General features: G+C 50.1%; 1 protein-coding gene across 1 annotated transcript in view; it reads right to left on the reverse strand.

Annotated features, from left to right (window-relative positions):
* Positions 1-1,300: 1,300 nt before the first annotated feature.
* The window catches only part of FAT2 (FAT atypical cadherin 2), a 55,436-nt gene continuing 35,279 nt past the window's right edge, over positions 1,301-21,457 (reverse strand). The window contains 15 exon segments of the mRNA XM_018081078.3: positions 1,301-2,178; positions 2,181-2,476; positions 3,277-3,869; positions 5,110-5,263; positions 7,678-8,119; positions 11,094-11,239; positions 12,012-12,819; positions 13,888-14,085; positions 14,318-14,461; positions 15,202-15,339; positions 15,937-16,151; positions 17,469-17,858; positions 18,639-18,872; positions 19,599-19,752; positions 20,397-20,593. Coding sequence (XP_017936567.3) covers positions 1,924-2,178; positions 2,181-2,476; positions 3,277-3,869; positions 5,110-5,263; positions 7,678-8,119; positions 11,094-11,239; positions 12,012-12,819; positions 13,888-14,085; positions 14,318-14,461; positions 15,202-15,339; positions 15,937-16,151; positions 17,469-17,858; positions 18,639-18,872; positions 19,599-19,752; positions 20,397-20,593 — 4,364 coding nt within the window. The 3' untranslated portion in view covers positions 1,301-1,923.

A 21,457-nucleotide genomic window follows, 5' to 3' on the forward strand; every position in this document is an offset into this window, starting at 1 on the left:
AGTGTGTCATTAGAGGGCTGCTGGAAAAATCAGTGCTTTAAAAGGTTCGTCTTTTGAAGCTCTGGAAAAAAATGTTTAAAGTTGAAGGCTTTTGCAGACTTATGAGAAGTGTGGGTCCAAAGTCACCTGAACCCCAGGGCAGGAGGGGCAGCTGAGCACAGGCAGCTCCTGGTGGTTGGGGGGCTTGACTATGGAGAATAACCGTGGTTGGATCTACAGCCATCCTTCCTTAGGGCTGTGTGCTACAAGGCTGTTTCTATACCATGAAATGGCTTTGCTGAGGCTGCTCCTTCCCAGGTGTCACTTATCTCAGTTGCCTTTGCCCCCCCCCATGTGCTGGGACCTTCTCTTCCAAAACATTCCATCAGCACATGGGGGTGAGCCTGCTGTGGGGACTTGTTTGCATTTAGAGTTTTGTTAAAACAGCCCCAGGGAACTGCAAAGCTCACAAGCCCACCTTGGCAGAGGAAAGCTGAGCTGGAGACCTGCACAAGTGCAGCCAAGTGCTCCCACCCCTGACTTAATTTGAGATTAACCCCAGCTGTGGTGGGAGGTGTGGCCATGCCAGGGGATGGTTGTTCTGCAGCCAGCAGTTCAGGCAGGAGAAGGGTGATCCTGCTGGTGCCTTCTCAGCCTCTTCATGTGATGAGCTCCCCTGGAACCAACAGGTAGGGTGTTGTGTGCCTGGGGTGTTTTGGGGACGGGTGTGAGTCCTGGGCTTGGGATACTTGCTGTCTTGGTACTTCTCTGAAAGCTTTTGGTGTCCAAAATAAGCTGTTATTCCCTGGGCTGCCCTTGGCTGCAGCTAGGCAGGGATGTCCTATTTACAAGGGAATCCCTGAGATGTCAAATAAAATCATAATAGTACAAAAATCCAAACTCTTTTAATACTTTCCAAAAATTCGACAACAAAAAAAGTTACATCAAACAACCAACCAAAGAAAACCTCTCACGAAGAAATGATACATTTCCAAGCACAAGGACAAACAGGCAAACCCACGCTCAGTGGCCTCGGTGCCCTGTCCCCAGGTGGTGCTGGCCAGTCTTTCTGGGATGCAGCAGGGAGCCCCAGCTCGGGGGCAGGACCATGTCCTGCTGTGTTCAGTGTGGGACCGTGACAGCCACAGGGACACAGCTGTGCACACAGCCCTCGGGGCAGGGGCTCCCTCAGCTGTGTGAGCACAGCCCGACTGGGCAGACTGGTTTGAGTCTGTGGGTGGTTCCTGGTGTGACAAACCTTGTTGCTTGGTTTTCCACGGAAATGGACTCTTTTTTTCTTTTTCTTTTTTTTTTTCTTGGACTTCTCTTGGCCAACTGAGGGATGTGCTGAAGGGACCAGCTGCATTTCCTCATCTCTCTCCCAGTATCAGGGAGCAGACATGGAAGAGGGTTTGCACCAGCTGATCCATTCCACTGGGCAAACTGTTGGCTTGATGCAAGCCCTTGAAGCCAGAGCTGGGGACAGGGGGCCTCTGCTACCCCACGTGGGGCACTGCCAGGCTGTGCATCACTAGTCCTTTCATACCTTCTCCACCACGACTGCTGCCATATCCACAGTACTTGCTCTGCTCCTCATCCTCCCTGTGGCCAGGGAGCCTGGGGAGGGAGGAGGTGGCATGCTGTGGCCCTACATGATGTCAGAGGAAGTCCCCTTGGTAAGGAGGCAGGTTAGTCACTGGCATCCCAGGAGCATCCTCCGTGTCCCAGCAGTGGCTGGAGCATTTCCCCTCCATTTGCAGCAAGAGCACCATGGAGGGCAGTGAGGGGAAAGATCCAGCCAAATTACAAACCAGCCAAGCAGGGGGAGATGGTGCAAGCTGTGGGGGACACACAGGAGCCTCCCTTCAGCAGCACGTGCCAGCCCCCTGCACACTGTTCTGCGTGGAGATGTGCTTCTCTTCCCATCTCAAGAGCGAGCCCCTGTTAAAACATCCCCTCCTCACAGCTCCCGTAGTCACTCTCCACCATGTCAGAGCCCTCGTAGTTGGGGGGTGGCAGGGGCTGGGCTCGGATGCTGGGCTGGTGGCCCACCTCGCAGTCTGCATAGGAGGGCTGGGCCACGCTCAGCCGCATGCTCACCCGCTTGTAGCCCGGGTCGGGCTGGTACGGGACACCCTCGCCCTGCACCAGCTGGGCTGGGTAGTAGCTGATGGCCGTGTACTCGTTCTGGCACTGGGAAGGCTCCGCATGTCCACGGAGCCGAGTGGCAGGACAGTCTCCAGGTTCTGGTTGCTAGTAGCGGCGGCGGGATGGCGCGCGTCCGGCTTGTTGGCTGCTGGTCCCAGCGGGAAGGGAAAGCCCCCGTACAGGCGAGACGCCGGTGCGGCTCCCCGTGTCTGCTGGGGGAGGGGGCGGAGGGGGAGAGGAGGGTGGGAGGAGGACGCAGGGGGGCCTTGAATGATCTCATAGTGGGAATATTCCTGGACATCTGACGACAGGTACCGGGGTGGCCAGTAGGTTGTTTCTGCTGGGTAGACTGAAATAAAAGAGAGTCGTGTTAGCTGCAGCTCAAGCGGTTGTTGCCTCTTTCTCACCCTTCTGCTAATTCCTTCTGTGGGCTCTGAGCCTGTGGGAGATGTGGCAGATTGGGGAAGAGAGGAGTTGTGGGGACATGGGAGCTCTAGTTGCTGCTTTGGGAATTGAGGGGACCCAAGAGCAGCCTTGGCTGTGCTGAGGCAGTGTCCCCACCAGCCTGCAGAGATCCACTACCATAGCACCCAAAAGACACACTTCATCACACCATCTGGATGCAAGAAGCTTGCATGATAAAGGGATTGGAGCAGAGCCAGCAATCCACTGGATCTCTTCCTTTCCCTGTAGTTATTCTTGTGAATTCTAAGACTGTGCTTTGGTGATGAACTCTTGCATGGAGTAACTGGTGTCTGGAGCCATGCAAGGTGTCCCTCTTCCTAGGAGCACTGATACAAACGTCTCCACTAAAATTCACACTAACTTTTAGGATCTCAATTTTTTTCTTTCATTTTTCTCTTTTACAGGATCTTTTGATCCAGAGTATGTGGGAATCCAGGCTATGAATTAATGATTTCCCTGTTGATTGTGTTTGAGACTGATCAGGTTAAAGCAGAAAACTGGGATATACTGGGGAGCAGAGAGGAAAGAGCCAATAAAAGCCCTATAGCAGGGCTGGGGAAATGTTTGCCCATGCTTTGCTTGGCTTTAGCCAATGCCATTTGCCCCTCATGTTTTCAAACCTCAGACCCACTTCACAAGGGGAAGAGAGACATGTAAGAGCAAGAAAAAGCTGCGGCTACTGACCCATCTCCTCCCTGGCCCAGGTGCACTTGATGAAGGACTCGTTGTCGGAGTTGGAGGGGGGTGCAGCGGGGGGCAGGTTGGGAGCCACACTGCACACGATGGTGCCCCGGTGCTTGGGGGCGTTGGCAGAGTTGAAGGTGACGAATTCGGGGGTGCCGGTGGGTTTGCGCTGCTCCGGCGTGGCCCGGTCCAGGTTGTTGTGCGCTGCGTCGCTCAGGATGTTGAGCTCGATGGGTGGCACGGCCTGGGTGCCCACGCCCACGCTCTTGGAGAACTCGCTCTTGGAGAGCAGGTCGGGGTCCTCCCGGGCCACGGGCTTGTGGGCCTTGGCGCGGTGCCGGTAGCGCTTGCGGATGAGCACGAAGGCCACGACCAGGATGGCCGCCCCCACCACACCCGCCACGATCTCCGCGATCTCCTCGGGGCCCACCGCCCACTGCGTGGGCACGATGGCGGGGGTGATGATGGGCTGGGTGCAGTAGTCCCCTTGGTAATCAGAGGGGCAGATGCAGTGGACAGAGCCCTGGCTGCTCACGCAGCGCCCGGAGTTGCGGCATGGGTTGTCTTGGCACTCCTCGGCCAGCTTCTCGCACCTGCGGGGAGGAAAGGATGGAGACAACCACCATCAGCCTGGGGATGCAGCTAGAACTGCCTTACCCTGTTCAGGGCTCTGACTTAGACCAGCCAAGGATGGTCCACCCCGATCTGCTCTCCCTCCCTTTCTTCTCCTGGCAGAGGACTGTGATCCTCGAGTTTAAAATTACGCTTTTCGGGAGACTGTGTTTAACAGGATGGTCCTACTTTTCAGTTGAATGCAGCAAATTAAAACGGGAGCCTTCCTGCCTCAGAGGAGAGTTTGGAGTTCTAGGGGTAACAAAGCATAGAAAGGTGCTTCCATTCTGTAAAATTAGGGAGCCCAGGGTCAGTCTGAGGTGTGTTAACCTCTTATGAAGTTCACTACGCCCTCCAGGCTCTGTGGGGTCTCAGGATGGTTTGTAGATGCCTGCAGGTTGCAGTAAACATTTGAAGAACAACTACCCTAAGAAGCGGTGAATGGGCATCCTTGTTGCAGAGGCTTTTTGACATTTTATGAAGCACCTGCAGAACTGGGGTGGAATTTCTGATTCTCTGTCTTGCTCCACCCCACACAACCTAAATGTTTCCCGACAGTACCAGGACCTTTCCTTCCAACAGCAATGATCTCCCTATGCTAGAGGGAATATGCAATGCTTTACTGGCTTTCCTTCCTTTTCTTTTTTTCTCGTTACTGAACAAACTCCACGAGGTCTGGGCTTCTCTTGTTGTAGTCAGTGTTTTAGGATGTGTGAGCTGGTGTGTGCATCATGCACCCACAGCCTCCACCTGGACACCTGCTGATTTCAGATATTACACTGCCACCTAATGCTCAGCTACAGGCTTGTATTCCAAGAGTTGAACAGATAATTTCTGCCTTTGCCTTGATCCACAGGACCAGTGTTCATCCTGGCTCAAGGGCTAAGGCAGAAGGATGAACTGGGCCAGCAAGGACATGCTTTGAATCTGCCCCACAGCACCTGCAGCCATCAAAGCATCTGTGAGGAGAGATTTTTCTGTTTTCCCTCCTGCTCAGAGGAGACGGGCACAGAGGAGCAACGGCCACACGATGGCAGAGCTATCTGTGTCCTGGTCTGCTCAGCTCTGCCCTCAGACACCTCCCTGCTGCAACGCTTGGGTACCTGCAGTTTGCAATTAGTCCCAGCGAGTCTGGTGAGCTCCAGAAATGTCCACTGCTCGCTGGTAGAGACTACCATGGGATGTCACCCATCCCAAAGCCCCCCTTTGGGGGGCCCTTACCTCTCACCCAGGGACCAGTCAGGGCAGTGGCAGGAGTAGCCGGTGGCAGAGAGGGTGCAGGTCCCGCCGTGCAGGCAGGGCTTGGACTCGCAGGGACTGTCCCCAAGCTCGCAGCGCTCACCAGAGAACAGCCCAGGGCAGATGCAGGTGTAACCTGGAGAGGGCGAGAGCGAACATATCTGTATGGAAGAACTGGTAAGAACAGGGAGAAGCAGTGACCGGTGGCACCCACAGAGGGCTCAACAGAGCTACCTAAACACAGGTACTCACTGCTGCAGCAGTGCTGTGGGGCACCCAAGCCATATGTGGCTGGTGGGTACATTACAGGACCTGGTGTGGTTGCCAGAGGCTCTGGGGCAATGCAGAGGCACTAAGGAGCTGTTTGAACGATGAGTCAAGCCCATCCTGACACAGATCTCTCCTGCTAGGGATGCAGTCAGGGCACGGCATTACTGGATGGAGAAGCTGAGGGACAAATTCAGGATAAAGGAAGGGGAGCCTGGCTGGCTGATTCACAGTTTCTGACTCTCTTAAATGCAATCCTCTCTAATTTATTGTTCTCAGGAGTCTTTGGTCCTGCGAGTTCTCGCGGTATGAAGTGCCTGTCTCAACATGTCAGGTTTCTCTTGCCTACAGGAGATGTCTGTTTGGAGGCAGAGAGAAACCAGGCACAGTAAGGACTCAGAGGGGGCTGCTGCTGTTTGTGTTTTTGGCTGCTGTTTAGCGTAGCCCTTAGCATGGGAATGTCCCTGGCTGTGCTGAGCTCTTGCCAGTTGCTTGGCTGGTGGTGCCATGCGGGAAATTCAGAGTTTCCACTTTGTAGCACACTTGAAAAGTCTTTGCTACTCATCCACAAGCTAAACAACCCTGCTTTAGAGCACGGGGTGAACAAACCTGTTTCCACATGCGCGTTAGTGGCTGTACAACAAGGACGTGCTGGCACTCGTGTAGCAGGTGCTGGACGTTGCCCATAGGGCTGCGTGTGCCCAAACACACATGTTCTGGCTCACATGTGTTTGCACCCTGTGGTCCTGAGCGCTGTGGTTGGTGTGGTGGCTGGTCTGGCTTGGACCCTTCTCTGCACAGATGTGTTCTCACGCGGCCACGTGGCTTCCCTGGGCTCGCTCGCACAGGCGTGCCTGTGCCTGTGCATGTAATCCCACGCCTGAGATCCCTGGGCAGGGCTCTGCATAAACTCAGTGCTGCCTGCTCTGGTCTCCAGGGCTCAGCCAAGCATCCAGGATAACCTCACAAAATAAATGTCTCTTGAGCAACCCCTTCCCTGCAGCAATGTCCTGCCTGGGGCCATGTCCCAGAGGCTCCTTCCTGGGCAGTTGGGCCATTTGCAGGAGAGGTTGATCACCTTGGAAGGAAACCATGGGAAGGGCACAGGATGATCACCAGTTTATTAGTGAGGGAGTGATTTTCCTCCTCCCCCTCCTGCTGTATTGTCTCTGCAACAAAAGCAGGGGATGCCTTGAGGTAGAGATGCATTTTCCCCTTGTAGGCTTTGAGCCTCTTGCAGCCCAGCCAGAGAGGTTTTCTGTGCAAAGGGTCTCAAGGCTGAGGTGTGAGTGCCAGCCAGACTAACTGTTCAGTACAGATACACCTGGTGTCAAACAAGTTCACCTGAACCAGGCAGCTGCTGAGTCGACAGGGCTGGGAATCTTGTTCCCAGAGGCTGCGGGCAGGGCAGGAGAAGCTGTGCTGCCTCCTCTGTCCTCACTTGCTCGCTGGGCAGGGTGTGGGCTTTGGAAACGGTCCCAAAGAGCACAGAGCTGCAGGAGGAGCTTCTGCCCCACACAGCAGCCTGGGAAGCACCCCTCTGCCCCCTGGAAGGGCCAAGGGGCAGGCAGTACCTCTCTCAACAGACAGGGTGTTGCAGGGTGCAGCCCTGCTGTGCTGGAACCTAGAATATGGTGCAGGGCAGTGACACAAAGGTGGACATTCCTGGGAGCAGTTCCAACAAACCCTGTCCCTGTGATACAGCTTGCTGTGAGGAGCCCCTCTGATGTGAGGAACAGGGCAGTGGTGAGACTGACTAGGGCAGGGCCTGCATCAAACCTCTGTTGAGTGTCTGCAGCCCATTTTAGCCTGGGACTTCTGGATTACAGCTTACGGTTTTCCCATATCCCTTTGCATAGCCCTGGGGAGTCACTCACTGCAGTGGGAAGAGACCAAGATCTTGGCTTGTTTCTGCCCAGATACAATCATTGTGTGATCCCATCTTGCCTGATCCCAGCCTTGTTAACAGCTCCTTAAGCAAAGAGGATGCAGAGGGGTGGGTGGAATTTCTATTTGCATTTGAGTTTTTGGCACCACTATGCTCTCCTATGTCATGCACACTCCTTAGAAACACCTTCCTGCCCTGCGGGCCAAGGTCCACTGGTGAGAGCCAGGATGATGATCTCATACCCTGCAGCTGCTGCTGCTGCTGCACTGAGTCAGGTATCACTTGAGGTCCCCTGGGACAGAGCACCTCTGGTTCTCCCCTGGAGTAGCCCCTCCATCTTTCCCTCCCCTCCCTGCTTATTGCTCTCCTATGCTCTGCGTGGGATGTTCACATACCTCCTCCGTGAGTTTCGGAGCACATCCCGTTGTTGAGGCATGGGTTGCTGCTGCAGGCACCAGTGGGGGAGCAACACTGCTTTATCCCCACCTGCTCCATGATTTCTTTTGACTGCCCTTTCCCAGGCAGGAGAACCACTTCTCTGCCGTTGATGGCAACCACATCCAGGCAGCCCCTGAACCCCCGTGTGACTCTCTGGGAATGCAGTGACTGCCGCAGGCCCCCAAAAATCAGGTCTCGTCTGCCCTGGGAGACACTACAGGTCCCTGGCAGCTGGAGAGAGGCGTTTCCCAGGCCATCGATGAGCAGGCGGACGGACATGTTCTTCACCTCCAGGAAGACCGAGTGCCACTCGCCGTCGCTCACAAAGCGGGAGGAGGAGAGGTTCCCGGTGGAGTTCCCCCGGCAGCTGTACCCAAGGTGAGGCACCCCGTTAACCATCTGTAAAACACATCCCAGAAGTCATGGTTAGCTGTCATACAGGTGGCTGCTGTTTATGGAGGGTTTCAACCTCCTCTACTTTGCAAAACACCTTCATCTCTGGCACAATTTCACCTGTGGTCCTTCCCTGGAGCCTTTGACCAGTGTGCAGGGAGGGAAGCTCATCTTTCCACTTAACAGAGAGCAGAGCCATGTGATTAGACTGCTGCATCTGCTCACTCCTTCTCCCACCTTCCTGAGTCTAATCAGAGCCCTGGTATTCAGACTGTCCATAACTCCATCACCAGTTGCAGAGGGACCACGTGGTTTTTGTTCTGTTCTCACTGTCTCATGAGTGGTGGAGAAGGTGCTGGAGCAATTGCCCCTTTGGCATGGGAGAGGGTACTGAAAGCACCTCGTCAAGGAGGAGCACAAGCAGCTTTCCCTGGAGGAGGCAAGGAGGAGTTGGGAGGCAGAGAAAGGAATGACTGTTGCACTTGTCTCCTAACCAGCATGCTGGAAAGCCAGGCCAAAGCTGCTGATAGGTGCTGCCATCCATTCCTTGATCTCCAGTAGATGGGAGGGAGACAAGATATTGAGCTGCTAAAAGTGAACCACTTTTAAAAGTGAACTAGTGTCTTCTGCATTACACTGGGACATTAAAAATACCTATTTGTGGCTCAAGGCTCATCTTTAAAACTCATGGAGGAAGGAGAAATAAAAGGTTAGCTGTGTTGTTCTATGGTGAAGACAGAAATAAACCTTTTCTCCCCAGTGCTTTGTTGATAAAACCTCTGTCTCACAGAAGCCAAAAGTCTATGGAGAAGGAGAGAAGAGATGGGATGGAATGAAATGCTCATGGAAAACCTGCAGAAGCTTGCTATGTAACATTAAGCAATTCATCATAGGCAAGAGAGACCTCCATGGGGGGCACTAGAGACAGCGAGGAGAGGTGATTCTTGGAAGGGACCAGAAGAGGAGGACTGATTATGGGCTACACTGGCTCTAGAGGAACCTGCATAAAATATGATGGGGCTACTCTGGAGGGGACAAAAGCAGAACAGCACAACAGTTAACTCTTAGAGAAGACCACAGTATAAATAAGTCCCAGTGGGAGGAGAAGCAACTGCTGAACGAAGGAAGGAAGAAGAAGAATAAGCTGGCACATGCCATGGAAGGGCCTCAGGGCAACGTGTGTGTAAATCTCTTTGCACAATTGGCAAGCTCACCAGAGAACTTTGTCACTTCACTTTATCTGGAGGAACATGATTTCATTTCAGATGGGTCTGCAGATTTGCCTTATCAATTTCTGGGGCTGGGAGACAGCTGAGAACTCAGTTCCCTGAAGCAAGAAGTGACAGGCTGCCAAACCTTTCCCAGCTTGCCTGGTTTGCCATCCTCTTGCTGCAACCTATTTCTGAACATCAGGAGAGCTTAGTGACTGGAAGGGCGATGGTATGGATGCCCTTAGGAGAACTCATCCTCTTCACCAAATCTACAAACCAGTGCTTATGGTTCTTTCAAGGCTTGGGCTCACATCTGGAGTACTGCAGTTTATGAAGCTTAAAATCTCAAGGGATTCCTTCATTTTTATCAGGCCAGATGGTTTAGAAAAGTTTTTACCCCTAAGATATTGTTAATAGAGCAAATCAGGGAAGAAAGGAGTCACAGTCACCTTTATGGTGGAGGCTTTCCTATTGAAAAGCTTGTGGAGAGATCTGGGTATAGAAGATCACAGGCACACTGAACTCTGTCAATAACAAGTCTTTTTTCACTTGACTCCCTGTGTTAGGCCTGGCTCAGTAAAGTTTTCTGCCATCTCATCCTGTCTCAGCACCATCCGGAGTGCTGGACTCCTTCTGCTGAACTACTTAGTGACTCTCCTTCCCAGAGAGGGGGTAGAAAGCTAGAGACTTTTCTTGAGAAGTTTTTCTCATCAGCCCTTTACAGTGCATCTTAAAGTCATTCTCAGAGATGGGTACAGGACATATGGATGATGTTTCTCTGCAGGAGAGGAGAGCAGGAGTGATGGCTGTGGCAGCAGGAGCTTAGAGTATGTGCAACAGGCAGGTCTCTGGGCGTTGGCTGCTATGCAGCTCCCTGTCTGTGTGGGTCTTTTATAACAGTGGAATGAAAAGTGTTTCACAATAGGAAGATGGGGTTGTGAAACCATGAGAAGGGATGAGGGAATTCAAGGACAGGATGAACACTTCCAGGTAGGTTACAGTGTGTAGGTCTCCATGTGATTAGTCTCAAGGACAAATCTCTGTAAGCTGCTAAGTATGTCCTGTGATCTTATTCTCCAATTAGTCTGAATTTAATTGATGAGGTATACACAAAACCCCTACTCTTTAGTCATCTGCTGCTTTCCTTCTGTTGCCAGAGTGGAAGAGGGAGACGATCTTTGAATGCTGAGGAGGTTCAGCATTCAGTGAAAGGGAGGAGAGTGATCAGACTGAAATGTTCCTGGCTCTGCAGGTGTCTTAAATAGTGAAATCATTTGAAGAAAGTGGTTGAAAAGAGGTGTGTGTGTGTGAAAAACATAATTTGGGACTCCTGTTTTTTTTCTCTTTTGTCCATTGCTGTAAAGGACCTTTAATTTGAGGTTTGGGAGGAAGCTTGCCCTTTGCTACAATGGAAACAGATTGGTCTGAGGACAACTCCACCTGGTAACTCACACCTCCTGAGAGGTGTGATATAAGAGAGGAATGAGAAGCAAGCTGTAAGGAAAGAATGTAGATCTGCTATGGCTGTCTGCTGATTTCACACCAGAGACTAGCACATGCTTTCACAGATGTGAAAAATTATTCACTAGCTGAGGGTGCAGCAATTGCCAAACTGTGCTTGTCTCTCACTCGGTCTTCCCAAGTCTTACACTCAGTCAGATGAATGACTAAGGGTACATATTATTGCATTTTCTTTCTGTGATTCCCTTCCTTGACAGAGGAAGGTTTTCTTAACTCTGGAAAGAAACCCCTGCCATTGCAATACACACCTCCAGAGTGGCGTGGTCTGTCCCGTTGGCAGAGAACACGACCGCGTGACGCTGGTGGGTCTTCAGGCGGAAGTGCATGTGCCAGGAGCCGACCTGCGAGTGCTGGTACCAAATGTAGCTGTGCCCCCCAAACCTCACAGCTGTTCCTGAAAGGAGAACAAGAGAAAGATCTCGTCTTTGTCGCTCTTTGAGGCTATGGACTGGATCAAACCTTGCCTCTTTTCCTCCCTGGATGCCATAACTGTCCAGGAACAGCCTCACCCATGGCAGTCCATTCACCACTGCACTGCATCTCCCACAGGTCTCCTTGGGAACTCCCAGTATTTCTTCTATGTACTCAGTTGTGAAGCAACCCTGAAATGTCAGCCTGGCTGACATTTCTGTCCTATAGAACCTTCAAGGTGCCCTAAGCAGGGTCTACAACACCCTTAAAATTTCCACATCCTCAGTAAGTCTTTATATTAATTCTGTGGCGTCCATTCCTGCCCAAGCAATGTTAACATCTATCCCTGATACCTCCATTTATTTCTTGAAGTAGTCTAGAGTATAAAAAATATGCTTTATTTGTCTTTAATTTATCAGTTAGTCTGTGCTTTGCTGGGTTTAGGATCAACACAGGAGCTCAGGGATCGATATTCTGATCACTGAGCTTCATTACCTGCTAGGTATGAGTGACTTTTCCCAGTGAGAGAGACAGATGTTGCTGCTATTAAATGCTACAGGAGATTAATTTAAAAAAAATAGACTGTGTGAAACTTTCAAGCTCTAAGAATCTAGTTTTAGGTTCGAAATTTCAGGCAGTTTGGGTCACTGGGCAGCCTAATTCCATGAGAAATCCAGGTGCTTTATAGTGTACTGAAGGAAAACACAGTATGGCCAGGTTTACAGGGTAAGACACTGCTGGGAAAGATTGCTCACCGTTGCAAGAACAGATCTGCTCTAGGCTGTGGCGGGGGGTGAGGACGCTGAGTCGGGCGGTGCTGTAAGTAGACATCATGCCTGGATCCAGCTGAATGGTCTCCTTGCACACACGGTGGGCACAGTCTGACCCATGACACGGCACATGAATCGCCTTCTTCATCCGGAGACCGACGAGCTGGTCCATCTCCCCTGCTGACACAGTGAGCTTATTGGCCAGGACCCGGGGCTCGTACAGGGAGCCGTGTGGCTCCCCGACAGCCAAGAGCAGGTCCACTCCATCAGAGGCAGCTGCGGGCTGTAAGCTGGCCATGTGGATGTTTTGGCGCCGGGTGACAAGGATGTTCCCCAAAAATCTCTGCAAGTTGCGCCAGTGGTCCCCCACAAACTCCTCAGGGGAGAGGTGTCGGAAGTGCAGCACCACTGCCTTGTCCAAGGCCTCCTGCGTGAAGCACCACACGTGGACGTTGACGCTGGTGGTGGCTGTGAATGTCCCATCGCTGACTGTCACGTTCAGAAGGTAGTGGCCGTGGGGAAGCTTGTCCCCAGCAATGATCTTCCCATCTGCAGCCCCGACAGAGAAGAGCCCTTCCTTGGGCACTTCTGCCACCAAAGTGTACAGCAGCGTATCATGGGGGTCTCGGTCCGTGGCGTGGATCTTGCCCAGAACGCCCCCTCTGAAGGCTTCCTCGTTGGTGGTGATGAATATTTCCAGGGGAAGGGCTGAGGGGGCATATTGGCTCTGCTCAGTCACTTGGATGTTTATAAATGCAGATGAGGACAGGGGAGGGATACCACTGTCGGAGACCTGGCAAGGAAAACAGAAGGATCTGTTATGGCCACGTGCTGACTGACTGACACCTCACCTGACTGGACGGGCTGACGAGCAAAGGTAGAAATGGGTGGAATCTGACAGGCGGCGGGCTAGGAATGAAGAAGGGATGGGGAAAACTGGCAGCAGTGTTGGACCTGTGCCTGGAGACGGCCCCAGGGAAATGGCAGCACGCCTTCCAGCATGGAGACTGACCAAGGCCTTCTGCTAGTGGTGGGGTCACGCTCACTCCCACGTGTGCCCATCAGCATCTGAGGCACACCTGAGCAGGGCTCTGAACTCCTGAGGGTTAATCATGTTTTGCTCCACTGCCAATCTTTGGGGTTCCATGTGTAACTGAGTGTACAGAGATATAAAGCAGTTACGCACATCAACACATTTGCTCCCCTTCCAGACTGCCTAAGCCCGTGTCCCACCTCTGTCTAGCATGAGTCGAGGAACCTCAAAACAGAAAAATGCGAATAATCAGATTATAGGATAAATTTCTCCCAAATGCTAAGCAGTTAGAGGTTGAGGTTTGTAATATAATAGTACCTAGCTTTTAGAACAACTGCCATTACTGAAGAAGTATGTACTTTACATCTTATTATCCTTTTGTTTGTAATGGACTATTCTTACTGATAACATTGAAAAATAATTAATTCATTCTGCAACAATAGAAATCCTTTTTGAAGAGGAACTTAAACCACTTCTTAAATGACAAGGATAATTAGAGAAAGCTTGTAGGACCAGATCCAGGTCTTGCTTTAAATTGGAATTCACTAGAATGATTATGGGAAAAGCATCTGTCTAAGGAAACTGCTGACAGAGTGTTTTTTGTGATCATATTATCTGATTTTATCAACACAGAAGCTGGCCCCCTGCTTCTTGTGGGCAGACTGTGTGGAGAAATAAGCTCTGGAGTTGGCTCCAAGCTGCACAATTTGTGTCTGGATTGGATTTCTTCAAAGCCAGAGATGTTTTCATTCAGCTGGGCCATCCTAATCACATATTGTTGCTATTTGCTGGGGAATTCAGATACCAGGACAGTAACACAGGCTCTACCTGGACTTGCAGTAGGTACTGTTCTTTCATTCTTCTGTTCAGGACAGATGCTGTCACCAGCAGACCATTCTGGGTGACATCAAAGGCCTTCCCATCGTTGCCCTGGGTGATCTGGAATGAGTACGGCGGTCCATTTTCTGGGGAGTCCCTGTCGCTCATAATCAGCTCCAGGACGCTTGTACCCACGGGAGCATTCTCCTGAAATGGGGAAATATGCTTTTGGAAAAAGATAAGCAAAGAGAAATGGCTCGGGGGAACCTACAGTGCCCCAGGAGCTGCTGGGTCAGGAAGAGGGGAACAAATCCCACCTGCCCTGTGCATCTCTCCAGAACACACAAAGAAGCTTCACCACCATCCTGCCCCTCTGCTCCAGCAGCAGCTCATGCATGAGTTTCTTAACACCATGAGAACAGACTGTGTCCTGGCTTACCTGCACCACCACACTGTAGTTGAGCTGGAAGAACCGAGGAGGGTTGTCATTGACATCAGACACATGGACATGCACAGGGACGTCACTGAACTGAGGCGGGTGGCCGTTGTCCATGGCTCGAACTGTCAAGGAATAACTGGGGATCTGGAGGATTTGTAGTGCAGGATTACTTTGAGAAATGGCAGAATGGTGGCTTTTTCACACTGAAGTTTTACCCCGCTGCAGCTTGTTGAAATGCCTGGGGCCATGTACTGCACCATAACAACAGCTCTGCCCTTGGCTAAGGCTCTCCATCCATACACTTTGCTCAAAGCTCACTCCTAAACAAAATCAGCCTCACAACAGTTGCAGAGAAGAGAAACAGCTTGCCAAATATGGATGAGACTAAGCTAGGCAAATACCTGTCAATAATGGTTTAAGCTGCTGCTATTTTATGAATGAGAGACTGTCTAGGTGACCTTTCCATCTCCTCCCCACACCTGTTTTCCATAATTCTCTGATGCAGGGAAGCAGAAGTCAACTGTGTTTGTTTCCAGTTTGGGGCTGACTCTCACCCAGACAACTTGAAATACCAATGGAGCAGACAAAAACTCAGAGTTGTGGAAGGTGTCCCTGCCAGTGGCAGGGGAGTTGGAACTAGATGATCTTTAAGGTCCCTTCCAACCCAAACCATTCTGCGATTCTATATTGCCTTTCCTAAAGCTCAGCCTTCCTACTGCAGTATATATGAGTCTAGAAAATGAGTGAATGAAAGACTTGTCTTCTACTAACAGTATTATGAGTAAATAATTCAGAAAACAGGAGGTAGCTGAGCATATTGTGCTCCCTCAGTTTTCTGGGGCACATCTGTTTCAGCCTTCCTGTTCTCAGTGTCTCAAACTCACCTCCTCCCTGTCCAGATGCTTGGCAATGCTGATCTGTCCACTTCTGGGCTGAATGGCAAAGTGTCCCAGTGGGTTCCCTTCCACGATGGAATATGTGATCTGATTGTTCATTGCTCCATCCAAGTCATCAGCTGACACCTGTTTGGAGAGAAAAAAAACCCAGCTAGGACCCCTGGGCCAAAAAGGCTGTTCCATAGAGGAGCTTGTGCAGGACCTTGTTGTCATTTAAGGGTATTGGTTTGAGCTTGCCTCAAATGAGGAGGGGAAGGAAGGTGATTTAAATAAAAGTCATCCAACAGTTTTTTCAAGACAAAATTCATCTACAGCAATGGCTTTCTCCTTGTCCCTTTCCTCACTTGACCACCCCTGTGATGGTAACAGGCTAAACAGGGAACTCCACAAGGACTTACCCTGGGCTCTGGTATTCTGCCCAGAATAGGGTATTCGCCTTCTTCTTCAGGCATTTTAGCTCTTTTGGGAGGTTCTCAAGGCTCCTGAGCCCCTCCTTAGCTTTCACTTAAAGATGTCTTATAAGTGTTCTCCACATCTGTGGAGTGTCAGGAATTCTGGCAATCATCCTTTTAAAAGTCATGCTTTGGTCTTAGATGTAGAATGTCACAAACCCACTGAGGTGGCTGTGTCCAAGGAAAAGTAAAGTGCCAAAGAGGAGAAAATAATAATGCATAGCCCAAGAAAAGAACAGGCAAAGACAGCTGGCCTGGTTTGTAACCATACCGTGAGGATGACTTCTCCAACTGCAGCGTCCTCCCGGATATCAGTGAGGTAAGGGTCTTGGATGAACTCTGGTGCATGGTCATTGATGTCAGTTATGTTGATCACCACCATGGTCACATCGCTGAGGGAGGCTGAGCCCTTCCTTGTGCCCTCAATGGACAGGTAATACTCGTGACTCGCTTCAAAGTCCAGGCTCCCGTTTATGTATAAGGCACCTGCATTGTTGGATGGATAGGAAAGGACAGATGACACTCTGAATTAATGGCACGTGAGGTTTCTTGGAATACTGCAAATACACCAAGGCAGCTGCCAAACTTCCAGCTGAAAAGGTGTTGTTGACCTAGCTTTGACCTTCTCTGGTTAAATCGGGATACTGAAGGACACGGCATCCCATAAAATGAGCTACAGCTGAACAGATTCTGAGATAACCTGCCTCATTCTGGTATCAAATGTTTGAAGAGGTGAAATAAACTTCTGGAAGGTGTCCAGGAATCTTGGCTGGAGATCTGGGACAAGACAGGATGAGAGTCAACAGTGCTCCTGAAAGCTGTGACCAAAGCAGTAGTAGAACATCACTGTGAACTGACACTGAACTGTGTCATAGGCAGGATGTAAAGGTGCGAGATGTAAATGCAGAGTTGTACAGGAAGTAAAGGTGTGCAGCAAGATGCTCTGCTTTGTAAGTGAGGTTAGAGGTGCAATACAGAAATGAGGAGGCTGTTAATTAATCTCAAAAAAAAATGAGTGAGAAACATACTGAACATATGGACTGAAGACATAAAGTAAAAGCAGAAAAAAAAAGACCAAGGGTAGCAGAGTGTGCCTGGGTTCTGCACTGAAACTATCACAAATTTATTCCCTGGAAATGACACTGTTCTGTGTCTTTTAAGACGTAGAAAACTAGTAAGAAGATTGGTGGGGAAAAATTAGCAAGAGTCTTGGGGACAGAGAAGCTGAGGATGGCACCACGGATGAGGATATTACAGCCAAGGGCAGGCCACTGATGAGGCATCCAAGGGCTTGTTTCAGGGAGTTGACATTGGCCTTCTGAGAACAGCCCTTATCAGATCACTGTGCAAACAGAGCAGTGCTTTATTTGGCTGGTAAACCTGGCTCAACACCTGCTCATGGCTAAGAGTAGTAATATCCATGTTCATTGAGTGCTACCTAATAAAGCTGCCTGTTACCCTGGGCTGCAGGTTCCTCATGGGTTCAGAGTGGAGAGACTTTTTAAATGAAACCGCTTTCTCCTGCCTTTTGAAGTAGAAAAATTTCTCCATGTATCCCTCATTCACATGGACCTGCCTCAGGACCCAGACATATAACAGGAATTTTTCCATTAATTTCAGTAAGATTTGGATCAGTCCTTAAGTGACTTGGCTGCCAAAATTTAAAGCAGAAAAGAAGACTGTAGTCCCTACCCTTGTGCTGGCTGGGAGCAAAAGGGGAAGCCAAATGGAGAAACAGAAAAGACAATGACAGCCTTTGGTGTTGGCTCAACCTGGACCTGCTTGGGCAGAAGGTCATTTTACCTGTGTTTGAGTTGAGCTGAAATTTCCCGTGGTCGTTGCCATTCACAATTTCATACTTGATCTCTGTGTTTTCTGCATTGTCCCTTGTCAAGGCTGACAAGTTGAGGACCTCCGTACCCACAGCCACGTCTTCTTTTACCATGGCCACATATTCAGGGGCCAGGAAAACAGGCAGGTACTCATTTAGATCCACAACAGAGACAGTGACAGTGCCAAGAGCAGAGAGGGGCTGTGGGGAGCCCCGGTCAGTAGCACAGACAGTCAGCTCAAATGCTGAGTGCTGAGAATCCTTCAGAGGCTTTTCCAGGCGGATCACCCCTGTGGTTTCCTCAATTGAAAAGTGTCCATTGGCAGAGTCAGAGAGAGAATAGACCACCTCAGCGTTGAGACCTGCAAGGGTAAGGGACAGGCAGCGTTAATTCATGGGTAGGAATGCTGCTGGTTTTATTTATTTATAATCCATTAGGACTGTGTGTACTTAATGACCTTCAATTCCCAGGGAAAATGGAGGCTGTATGAAAATCATACACCAAGTGTGCCCCCGTCCATCTGCAGGTTCAGACATCCAGTCACTCTCACCATTATCCTTCAGTATCACCTCTGTATTAACTGGTGCTTCCCATTTTTATTTTCCTTCATATCTGCTTCCAAAGAAGATAAATATGATCCTGCTTCTCTGTCACCACAAATGCAGTCTCTGCTGGAGAGGTTTATTGAAAGCTCCTTTCCTAGGAGCCTTACCTATGTTTCTGAGAATCTTTGTGTCCTCTGAAGGACCTCTCCATCCGTATTATCTACCCCATCCAGATCTAAAACTCCTTTTTTCCTTATTATGCTCATTCTCAGTCTCCATCTTTGATAAAGTTTCTATCCTATTTGGATCCCAGATAAACTGTGTCACATTTTTTGCTGTGCATCACAGTTAGCTACTGAGCATGTTCTTAAAGTCTGTCTTTGCATGTTTCTACAGATACTGCACTTCAGACAGGGCCACAAAAATGCTGATGCCAGCCTGCTAGTCAAGGACATGTCAGCAACGAGATCCGGGCACATCTTCGGCCAAGATTCAATCATCTGTGCCCATTGCTGTAGCCCTTCCCTAGGTTTCAAAGGTTACTATTCGGGATGAAAGATGAACTCTACTAACAAGTAAATCCCATTGTGACTCACCTTCATCGAGGTCCCTGGCAGCAACCACGGCGATGGGTGTCTTTGTTGTGGTGTTATCGAAAACGGCCACGGCGCAGTGACTGGGGAAGAATCTCGGTGCATTGTCATTTGTGTCCTCCACGATTAGCGTTACATCTGCCTGGCAGGAACGGCCCCCGCCGTCAGTGGCTTTCGCAACGAGGTGGTACGTGGGTTTCTGTTCGCGGTCCAGGGGTGCAGATGTGGTCAGCTCCCCTGTGGGAAAGAACAGGAGGTGGTCTTGTCTCCCAGCAATTGCAGCCGCAGCCTACAAGACCTCAGGGAGGTTCAGCTGCCTTCCTGCATGAACCGTGGGAGACAACAGACCGGGCTTGGACACCTACAGTAATTCAGCTAATAGTGGTGGTGTGTCCACACCACATTGCTCAGGGCTGTTCTCGGATCGCTGCCAGCCAGTGCCCTGGCAAGGCTTGGCATGGGGAGTCCTGCAAGTTCAGCTGAACTTCATGCAAGGGATGCCAACATGGGATAAAAGTGCTCATAAATAAATTGTACTTCTAAATACACCTTTATAAACCCCACTACACTGAGCTCCAAGTGAGCTCTAGGATGATCACGGAATCTGCTTGGGCAAATATACTGCACGAGATCTGATAAGAGCTTTTCAGAGTTTTTAACTTGAGTTTTTGGCTCAAGTAAAAGACCTCTTGTCCTGTTAGCAATGGTGTCTGCCCTTCATTTTAACAACACTAATGACACCGCTTCTAACAAAAGCTAGCAGGAAGATCGAGAGCTCAACCTCCTCTACACTGTGTTGCAATAAACCTGCCTGTTTGCCATTCCCTCCTCACTTGGGAGAGCTGGAATGAACAGCCCTTATGTTTGCTCAAGAGGAGATAAGTGTTGAGCCATGCTGGGAGCTTGGATTTCTCAGGAGCGGGTGAGGAAGAGGATAAAGGCATCCCATTGCCCTGCTCTCACCTGTGTGTGGTCCCAGCCGGAACTCCTCCGCGCCGGGGCCGTGCAGGCTGTAGGTTATCTGGGCATTGCTGCCAACGTCGGGGTCGGTTGCTGATATTTTCAAAATGAAAAGACCTGGCCCAGAATCTTCAGAGACTCTCCCAGTGTAGAGTATCTGACAAGGACAGAAGGTGTCACTGGCATCTGAGCCACCTCCAAAATACCTTCATCCCTCATGGGGAGGAGCAAAATAGGAGGAGCTTCATAGGGAAGGATAAACCCTTATATAAAATCCCTGTGGTTTACAGGGGAGCACAGTGTGCCTCCCATTGCTGGCTGCTGGGGTGTGGATTGGGACCAGTGAACTCATTTCACACAAGCCTTTGAATCTCCTTTGGGAAGCAACCACCTCTGTTCTTTCTCACCATGGCTAATGTCCACACCAGCAATCAGCTCTCTACAGCAACAAACCTTCTGATGGGAATCTCTCAGCACAGCAGGATATAAAACTCAGTAATTTACATGCCCCTACCCAGGAGGCTTCCTGGCATTGTTTATCTCCAAAAATTATCCTTCATAATGCTTAGGCTCTCACTTACTGCTGGCAAACATGCTTGGAGGCTAGATTTAATGTGCTTGCTTGACATGCAGCTTAATTAAAATTGCTAAGCATAATCAAAGCAACAGGATTGTGTGAGAAGAATTACGACAAGCCAAACCCTTTAACGTGCTCTGTCTGTTCTTTCTTCTTTGCTATTGTGTTCTCTCCTTCCCAGGCTCTCCCTTCATGCCCCTGATGTCCCAGAACAGACGTCTTACCTGGCCGCACTCAGGGCTGTTGTCATTGATATCCAGAACAAAAATTTCCACTTCAGTGGTAGCCTGGAATTTCCCATCAGAGGCCATAACCTTGAGGAGATATTTCTCTGTATCTTCTCTGTCCAGAGGCTTCTTGGAAGAAATTGTCCATTCGCCCTCAATTTCATCAACTGTGAACTGTCCCAGTACGTCTCCTTCTAGAAGGGGGCAGGAGGTAAGTAAAAAAAGGCATTTACTGAGCGCTGAAAACCAGGAGTGATAAGGAAAGGGAATATAGGTGTGTCCACTGTGGTTCCCTTAGGAGACCTGAAGGACTTTGATGACCTTAGAGTCTTTTCCAACCTATATGATTCGATGATTCTCTGACTTGCACTGGGTATGCAGAGAGGGCACTGGTGGTGTATCCAGGAGGTGAGGAGCATTTGGTCTGCCTCACTGCACAGCTGGGAAGTACCCTGCCTGTTTCAATTATTCCCTGTCTGCATATTACACTGGAAGGAGGAAAAAACTCCTGATTGCAAAAAGGTCTTGGTAATGTTCTGCAGATGTGCATATTCATTGCCTCAAAACCACATTGTCTCACCTTCCCAAAGCCTGTCAGTCTTTCTTAGTGCATGTTCCTAAAGGGATCTGAGAGTTTCAAATACCCTGCAGATATTAGTTGGATCTTACTGTAACGGCACCACATAGAGTTGTACTTCCTCTTAACCTATAGAGGTATTTAATATATAACTGCACTTTCTGGGGCTACTTTTTGATTCTGTAAGAACCAAATTATGTGAGACAGGTAAATCCAGGCTAGGCAGGCTCTCTGGTCCACCAGATTCATGCTGCTCCTGCTGCTGCTGCACAGATAAGATTTTAAATGGGCTGGATGCTGCCCCTGGAGAAGCCCTCTCTTTTGGCAAGGAGCTGATGTCCTCTGCTGACCTGACACCACTGGGTAGAGAAGGGAGCACGTTAGGCAATGGGAATCAATGAGGAGAGCTGGCTGTGGGGCTTGTTTGTGTTACACTCTGAAGGGCCTCGCACAGCAGGGTAAATTAAATTCACTCCCTTTC

This window comes from Manacus vitellinus, unplaced genomic scaffold (genome assembly GCF_001715985.3).
Source record: "Manacus vitellinus isolate BGI_N305 unplaced genomic scaffold, ASM171598v3 scaffold_51_pilon, whole genome shotgun sequence".
Lineage (NCBI taxonomy): Eukaryota > Metazoa > Chordata > Aves > Passeriformes > Pipridae > Manacus > Manacus vitellinus.